Below are 9,467 nucleotides of genomic sequence, written 5' to 3'. Positions count from 1 at the left end.
TGTGCGTGCGTGTGCGCGCGTGTGTGTGTGCGCACGTAGGTTAGCGGGTTAGAGAGAGAACCAGAATTATGTGTGTGTGCGTGTACACGTCTGTGAGAGAGGAGAGAGAGTGTGTGTGTGCGCGCGTGTGGACAGGAGAGAGCGTATATGTGCACGTGTGTGTGTGTGTGTGTGAGACGCGAGAAAGAGTCTGAGCGCACGCGTGTGTGTGAGCCAGGAGAGGGAGAGAGAGAGTGTGCGTGCGTTCATGTGTGTATGTGTATGTGTGTGTAGGTTAGAGGGTCAGGGAGCTTTAACTCTGGGGACAAAGCCTCATTTGCAGGTCAATGCGATGGCACACTCTCCTCTCCCCTCCTTTCTCTCTCTTCTCCATCTTTCCATCCTTCCCTCCATCTCTTTGTTCCACGTTGCTGCCAGATGGTCATAGAAAATGTTAATTCCTCCCTGGGACCGGTTTCTTTTTTTTCCCTTCTTTTTTTCTTCCTATACTATTTAATTGCTCGTCTTTGGCAGACGGGGCTGGCAAGTGTGTGTGTGTGTGTGTGTGTGTGTGTGTGTGTGTGTGTGTGTGTGTGTGTGTGTGTGTGTGTGTGTGTGTGTGTGTGTGTGTGTGTGTGTGTGTGTGTGTGTGTGTGTGTGTGTGTGTGTGTGTGTGTGAGTGTGAGAGAGTAGCATACGCAGAGAGTGAGAGATTTGGCAGAAAGAGGTGGCGAATACCATTTAATATTTGTGCAAAACACGATAATTAATTCACTAGGGATGCACGATATAATCGGTAGCATAATGGGAATCGACCATATATCGGCCATGGCGATAATTCTGATTATTTAATCGGTTTTCAACAGCAAAAAAAATAAATAAACGAAAAATGTAAGAATTCATCAATAAGTTAAATATACATCAAAAGTGTCTAGTACCTCTAGAGCAAAAGCTAAATCAAATATGATGTAAAATCTTAAGTAAAAATAATCATTAATTTGTGTATACTCATGTCATTCAGTTGTGAAAACAGACACTTGGAAAAGAGTACAGGCTATTTATTGATTGATTGAATACTTTATTAACAGGCTTTGGGCCACGCCCCTAGGGCCTAGGCTTGTTTCCATTGTGGTCCTCTGTATTATCGGAATCAGTCAGAATCAGTGTCGGCAGATATGACCCTGCAAATAATCGCAGATTGGATATCTGTCATAATTTCATCATCGTGCACCCCTAACGATAATTATAGTGTTATTTTAAACACTTAAAGAATATTCCAGATTCGAGTGGATTTATTTGTCATTCACTCATATAAGTAGAATGGGTGTGACATGCCATCACACTGTGGTAACAATATATACAATATATAACAGCAACATAATAATACAGACAAGTGAAGGTTAAATCTTTTAACAGCAATGGGGAGTGTACGGAATATGAAGGGAGAATAATTTAGCAACAAGATATACAGAATATGCAGTAAAATGTATTATTATGCATAGTACAATGTGTGCAAAATACAATACCGGAGAACAAGACAGTGTTTATTCTGTTTTGGTAAAATTTAGTTTGACCTGTCAGATGCTTTTTTTTTTTTTTCAAGGTAAACTCTGTGGAGATGTGTAAACATATACGTTTTAATGGAGCTTTAACATCACATCAACGTTTACAATTTCCTAAAGGTTCAATATAGCAGAATTGTCTTCATTCTTTAAAAGTTTAAAATATATTCGCCCGAATCATTTGAATATATGCCCAAAATAGGGACAGCGGTTGAAAGTGGTTTAACCAGGGTCAGAGACGCGGCTATTTTCGGTGCGAGACACTGGCAAGTATAAATGAGGATTTTATTGGACAGATAATATTCCCGTGTTCCTAGAAACTGTTGCACAATGCAGAAGAAGAATAGAAGCAGGGTTTTATTTTGTATCAAATCAGTATGAGAAAATAAATTAAATAACTATCAGTTATTATACAAACAGAATCCTCAGTGTTAGTCTAACTCTTGAGTGTAAAATCGATCTAGATTCTAGAAGTGTAATTAACACTGAGATTTATATTAATTCAAGAAAGAATCTAATTGTTATCACTGATAATGGAAAAAAGAATATCAACCTGAATAGCCTACCTTGTTTCCTAATAATATTTAATAAACTAAATTAGGCCTAATTGGTACCTTTGTCAAAATATATATATTTAAATTAACTGAACCAAAGTCGACTAATTATGTGAACAGTTTGTTCATTAAATGAACATTTTAATCCAAAAATAATGAAATTGAAAACTAGTGCATATCATTCGTTTATCTTGTTTTTGAGCACAGGCCCACTTTGGGCTGTCTCAAGGGCCTTGACCTTAGGACCTTTTAAACAATGACTCAAAATAAATACCCTTTTTTCTTTTTTAAAGAAAACAATTGATATTTTAAAACGCACATGTTTTTTTGTTTATTTCTTTTTGATATACAGACCTTAAAGTCAATTAATAAAATCAAGCCATTTATAGTTTGTGGCCTTGATCCTAAAAGCATCAAACAGACTTCATTAAACTAACACAGGAGCAGCTGTTAAACCTTTATCACCTTAACTACAGACAATTTAAAAATGTTTTAACTGAACGGATACTCACTCTATAGACTCCCTGCAGGTATATATGGATGTTAATTAGCTGGATTGGATAGCCGTAGTAGATTCATTATAATATGTATCTCTTTTTATTCCTTATCAATGCAGGCAGGCCAAACAAAACTATCTTTTGTTTGCGAGACAGTCTGACTGAATGGCTCCTGGTCTGCACATCTCTGCCTTGAATTGGGATTGACAGGAGCCACCATATTGACATTGGTGCATATATTATCATTTTCATTATATTAAATATCAGCTTGTAGCCAAAATAATACGCCATATTTCCAACTAAATTGTTTCAAGGCAAAAACCTCCCCTGTGCTGTTGGCTGTGTCTACATGGATGTGCCATATGGCAACAAAAAGGAGAGAATGGAGCTCTGGGAGACGCATTGTGTTGTAAATCACAAACAAGAGCGTCACAGTCTATATAGAAGAGTATTGCCACTGCTGCACACTGAGTTGGCAAAGTCACTGCTCTGGACAGCAAAAGTCTAGTCATTTATCAAAACATGCATGTCATCTAAATTAAAAATAATAACAATAAAAAGATATGTCACACTCACAACACCCCCCCCAATCACCCACTACACCCCCACTCATTCCCTCCCTTTCACATGATTTTCCTAGGATGTGAATCATGAATACACATGCAATATTTTCCACCTATTTTCATAAGAGAGAGGGAGAGAGACATGTCACATGATGAAGACATGTTGCAGATGCAGTGAACTAACTGTAGAGCTATCAGAAGTATATTTTGATTTTATATTCCTTCTTGGTAGGAGAAAGAACAGAGCAGCATTCAGAGCTGGTGCAATGTACCCTCTTTCAATTAAGGACTAAAAACTTTGCAAGTATGACCTTGTTGAATAGGACTGTTTCAATGGACGGATGGACAATTACCAAAAAAGACTAGTAGTTTTCCCTTTCTTTCTTTCTCCTTCGCTGGTGGCAGGTGGCCCTACTACACGCCCGGTGCTGTGTCGTGTAGCGTGTATCGGGGTGGTGTGTCCATGCCGGGGTAAATAAACAGTGTGTGTGTGAGTGCTTCTTTTGCAGAGCCTTGTGGAGTGGATGGGTGGGGTGAATGTGGGGTGGGGTGTTACTTGGGGACAATGCAGGGTTCCAAAGGCAGCTGCTGCCGTTCTTTAGAGGCCCTTTAAATCCCGGCCTATAGCCGTGCACAGCTGCAACATGTCTCAATACAGCTACTAGCCCCGCAATGTGTAAGCTCAGAAAGTAAATAACAGATCAAATCAAACCCACCAGCGCCCTGAATGAATAGAACTGTAATAACCTTGTATATCTCAGTTCACTACACAAGGTCACTACATAGTAATGAAAGGTTCATGGCCACATTATTTTTCAGTAGCACCGCTAAGCTGAAACATGAAACCAGCACTGTAAAGCAGTGTTTATTGTTAATGTCCTATAGCGTATGAACATTAACCACAAGACAGGCCTTGTAGCCCACTTATACTAGCCTTGCATGGGCACTATGGGGATGATGGGGGGGTATAGAGTGTTTCATGCAACAATAACGATTTTCTGAGGTTGACGCAATGACGCTGTGTGCTTTGTAACTCAGCCACACAGGTCCTTAAAGCAGAGCTGCATTGCCAAGAGAGCTGTATAGCAGCAGCCAACTTTCTCAATGGTCTAATTGTCTTAATCCCTTCTGTTCAGCTAGTCTGGTATACAGGTCAGCAGGACTGGCACTTTTAAGTCATGTTCCACCGTTCACATTTTAGAGAGATGTAAGACAATGGTGAGTTGTAGTACTCTGTAGCGACTCAGGCCTATATGTTGCCATTTTGAACTTGTATGGGAATATACAGTATATGTGTATGGTTACAATAGAGACGCTACCATAGACTTGACTATGTCAATGAATATCTGGTGTACTAAAACAGATCAAGAAAAGTGTCTGGTACAGAAATGGTGAGAAAAAGTATAGAACAGCGTTTAGAATTGAAATGAAAAATACTTTATTTGCATCATTCTTTAGACATAAATGAGGACAAAGAAATACGGCTCAGAGACACAAAGAAACCTAGTTTTCAAGTGTAGGCTACTGTCGAAGGCTACATGATTGCAAAAAACAACAATGAAAATAGTAAATAAAATAAAATAAAATAAACATACTGGTATGACCAGAGGCAAATCTGCCTGGCATTTCAATCACAAATGAAGAAACATAAATAAATTATAAGTTAGAATAGTCTTACAAAATATATACATTTACAAACAAAAAACGAATGTACTTATAATATATAAAAAACTGAAATAAAATATTTATAAGTTGTTGTTTCTATAAAGCTGTACACTTTTGGCCAGTGTAGACATTATTTTAAGTCATTTAGGATTGCACAATGTTAAAAACAACAACATTTTAACACTGCCAAGTGGCTGTATTGCAAAGCAACCATGAATGCTACATATATTCTGGATACAATGTCATCCCACCCAATCATCCAGTGCCCCTTCCCTCTCCTCCTCTCCCGACCGGTTCAAAAAAAAGTCGCCTTCACAGTCCTGTATTTCAGTGGTTCCCAAACTTTTCAGGTCAAGACTCAAAACAGAGAGCAGACGCCTGCTCTGGACCCAACCTAGTGAAAAAAGTAGATCTGCAAGTGCACTAAGCGTCGCTGCGCGCAGCGTTGTGAGCTTGTAGGTCATCTATTTTCACTTGGGCCTACTTCTTAATTAACAAAAAAAATGTTTGTTTTTAAAGATTTATAAAAAATATATACATTTTTTTTTAAATGTGTGGGTTTTTTTAATGGAAAAGAAAATAGAATTTTTTTTCTCAAGCCGTGGCCCATAAAAAAATTGTCCATGACCCACTGTTAGGGAAACAGTGCTGTATTTGCAGGCTGCTCTCCGGGGCGACACACCGGTGGGTGGAGGAGCCAGTCAGTCAGTCCCCCAGCCCTCCTCTCCGCTTTCAGCAGAGACAGCCCGTGGAGCAGAGGAAAGAAATATCCTCCGCAAACGATGACCTCCGTGGTTTTATAGTGCAAACAAAATCAACCTGCGGAACAGAGAGAACACAGAGGTCAGTTCTTATGTCCACTTTTTGCAGTTCTTGACAAGTGGAAAAAAAATGACACACCCTTTTCCCAGAAATACATGATGAGTCAGCCTCTCAGTCTAAGCCCCGACATGTCGTCGTAAGCATTAAACCTCTTCTTTCTTTAGGCCTACCATTAATTAACGTATTATAATTTATCTCAAACACTGTTGGTTCCTGTACCATCGACAACACGCAAGTAAACTGGTGAAAAAACATGCGCAAGAGACTGTAAGCGGCCGTGTCTCACACTAACCGCAAGTTTCCTCTCCTCACTCTGCTCAGTCAGTTAGTTTGCTGCAGCTGAAATATGACACCGCGTACCGCAACACGCAGGCGCCTCTTCTCGCGCGCTTTTCCCCGGCACCCTATGACGCAATGCCCCCTCCCCCACTAATAGTGCTCCTGGTTACTACAACCACCACTGCCTTGTACAACTACGTGCTGCCATCGACAGTTACGACACTACAACTGCTATTACTACCAATAGTACCATATACACACAGACCTATTATAGCTGAATACATAGCGATTTAAAAAACAAAACAATAACCATCAAACATCTGATCATCTAAGCTGCCCAAAACACGAGAAATGACATGAAATTAATTAAAGTATTAAATTGAAAAGCTTCAGTAAAACTAGACAATATAACATCCAATACACCCCCAGCAAAACATGATTGTGTCAGCTATTAAGCTCAATCACTGTCCTAAAAACAATATAGGTAGGCTAAACCTTTCGTTTTATAATTTACTCACATAATGCAATGGTGAAATGATGTAGGGCCTTGCCCAAAACTAATACAACACATGCACCCCCGTTAAAAAAGCAACAACATAAAAATAACTTGCATTGCTTCAAACGAAACGTGGATTAAAAAACACACATACCTTCAGCGGATTCTCTTCCGTGGGGTCATCTCTTCTTGGACCGGAGACAGGGAGTGATGGTGGCAGGAGGACTCACTCGATTTAGTCTCGACCATTCTCTTTCTTTTAACGAAGAAATCTGGAGAGAAACAGAGAATTATGAAAAAGGGGTTAGAAATCATTCTTTAGAGAAAATGACACATGTACGGGAAGCCTTATTACCCATTATTTATCAATCAAATTCGTAGCCTAAAACACATCATGTCCCAGTTGGGGACATTATTATACTACAGGCTTCTGTCATTTAATTTACCTGTGATCCGTGTGGTATTTGCGTCAGAAGCGCTATCGGCTGCCGGCCTCTTATTGCGTCGCAGAACGCCGTGTCTGCTGCTCCGGGTTCCGGCCGCGGCGTTGACTCTGTCGGTGCGGTTCTCCTGGTTTACCTCCGTGGAGGACGTAGGAGCGGCGTCGCCCGAAGAGGTACCGACCAGACGCTCTTCACAGCGGGCCGGTAAATCCACTTGGAGCCGCCGGGGCTCCGGGCGCACCTTGACGGGCGTAGGGGGGCAAGAAGCGGCCACTCGGCTCCGGGCGTTCTGCGTCGCGTCTCGGTAGAACGCGGGGCTCTCTTCCGCGGGGGTCTCCTCCCATTCGTACTCGCCACTTTCTGCCGGCGCGTCGGACTCGAAATTAAAGTTCCACCTCCGCCGGTCCCTGTCCGAGATCTCCCGGAGCTTGGCGTCCATCTCCCGGCTCAGCTCGTCGTGGTCCACGGGTCCGAACAGACTGCGGCAGACGCTGGTCCGTGCGTGCAGCGGAAAGGTTCTCCTCGCAACGAGCTTCTCCATTGCGAGCGACAAATGGACACCGTTTGACATGGTGCGAAGAGAGACTCCCGGAGGAAAAGAAAAACACGAAATGTAGTTCAAAATATCCCCGGTAATCGCGATAGTATCGGGATCACAGTTATTATTATTTTTCTTTCTCTGTACGTACTACGTAATAGTCGCGCTGTCTTTCAGAAACTCGTAACGCACTTTCCCTGCTCACACGGTATCTCAGTTTAAATGTAACTAGAATCAGCTATCACGACGCATTTATAATCTTCAGCCGACTCACGAACTCGTAGTAGCCACATCAGCTCGGACGGCCATTGGTTTGTTTACTCGCAACAACCCCCACTCTCGGTCTCCCATTGGCTGCCGCGGGCCGGATTGGGCGTCAAGCCAAACGAGAGTGCAGTGTTTGGATTTGTGAGTGTCAGGGCTCAGCTGAGGTTTGCACTGTTTGGGAAGTGTTAAAAAAATAATGTTGTCGCAGCTTTTAGTGTGCTTACTTGGTAGTTTTCACCTTCGTGTAACTCTATGGTGGGAGAGAGTGCACTGTTTACACCAAATGATCTCGAGACTCGAGTCGATACATGCCGGTAGAACTACTACTACTGTCCTACAACAGAGCAATACAATACATTTTAATAAATTGCTGCTATTAACAAGTTAATGCAAAACATCGAATTATGTGTACACTTTAATTTATTCCCATTTATATTTAATTGTAGCCTACATACTTTGTTGTTGTTGATTGTTTTGTTCCACTTTTGCTTGCATACCTCTTAGTTATTTTGATTTGGATTGGAATTCAACATTAATAAGGATTTTATTCTGTGAAGGGTGCTCTCAGCCTCTCTACAAATAAAATTTACTTAGTTAATTAAGCCTACTTAATTAGCCTACTTACAGTACGTTCACATCAAGGTAATTATACATTGCATTACAGTGAAAATAAAACCATAATTTGTTTGTCTTTTTCGGACCTGACCCTCACCAAGTTGCAAGGAGGAGTCTGATGCGCGCAAAGCTGCCCAACACTAAAGCAAGTTCAATGGGATAAATTACATTAGACTGCATGCTTTAGGGCTATAGTAATGGGTCACTTTTCTTCCTAAACAGTTTGAATCGCTTATGCTTATATTTTATCATTTTGCATAGAATCACAATTAAAATAGTTTAAAGTAGAGTAAAATCTATTAATCCCTGAGGAGGTCAAATAATGTAATAGCCTTATAAGGCAGACTGCATTTGCATCAGGACTATACATTCGAATGATAGGCAGCTCTAGGACAGATGTAAATGTTTAAAATAATATTATTACCCACGCACAATACATATAGCCTAGTGTTAAGAGTAAGACAATAATATGTCTTAACATGTTAAGAGTAAGACAATAACATGTCTTAACATGTTACGGGAAAATGACTAAGGGAAATGAAGATGGAGACTGTGCCCGTGGATATGGGCTGTAGCAGCACCACTTAGTGGTGAAAGAGTCGCATAGATAATCGTACAGATATTTTGACACCGGGGAGGCTGCAGGCAGATACGAGGCAAGTTTCACGACCCTCCATGCTGCATTCTTCTCCACGGGTTAAATGCCTTGCTCAAGGGCAGTTAGTTGAGGGAGATCCACGACCACGCACCATGTGATTAAGTAAAAATTATAAAATCCACTCCGTGGAACATCTCTGTCACTCTGTGTGACCTGAACCTTGAATCATTTGATCAGATCCTCTCTTGACTGAATGGAGACCATAGATGGAGACACGCTTTTACCAGGTAGTCACTACTGTGGTGCGTTAGTGACCTCTTGTGGACAACTAGCTCTGATCCAAATGCAACGCATTAGAGCTATGGATCAGAGGTGGACAACACATTACACAATACACATGTAAAGCTATAACACTGATTCATACTGTAAACTATTGTAAAAGTAATATATAAATATATCATTTCACATAGTTATTTATATAAACCTGTGATGTGAGAAATAAACCTGATTCCCACCCAGAATATGCTAGGGTTCATAATATGGTAAATACTTTCAGATTGATTACATCAGTAGAGAAAGTTATCCTAAT

The 9,467-nt window shown here is 40.8% G+C and overlaps 1 protein-coding gene across 1 annotated transcript; it reads right to left on the bottom strand.

Annotated features, from left to right (window-relative positions):
* Positions 1-4,569: 4,569 nt before the first annotated feature.
* LOC308314278 (cyclin-dependent kinase inhibitor 1B-like) lies at positions 4,570-7,664 on the bottom strand. The gene is made up of 3 exons (XM_080761819.1): positions 6,864-7,664; positions 6,572-6,689; positions 4,570-5,639 (listed from the first exon to the last, which is right to left on the bottom strand). The coding sequence occupies exons 1-2, from the start codon at positions 7,429-7,431 to the stop codon at positions 6,574-6,576; spliced, it is 684 nt and encodes a 227-aa protein (XP_080617945.1). The 5' UTR covers positions 7,432-7,664; the 3' UTR covers positions 4,570-5,639; positions 6,572-6,573.
* Between the last annotated feature and the right edge of the window lie 1,803 nt (positions 7,665-9,467).

This window comes from Protomyctophum bolini (genome assembly GCF_963924005.1).
Source record: "Protomyctophum bolini genome assembly, chromosome: 4".
Classification (NCBI taxonomy): domain Eukaryota; kingdom Metazoa; phylum Chordata; class Actinopteri; order Myctophiformes; family Myctophidae; genus Protomyctophum; species Protomyctophum bolini.
The sequence above is the reverse complement of the archived record's forward strand: the minus strand, read 5'-3'. Positions and strand labels throughout refer to the sequence as shown.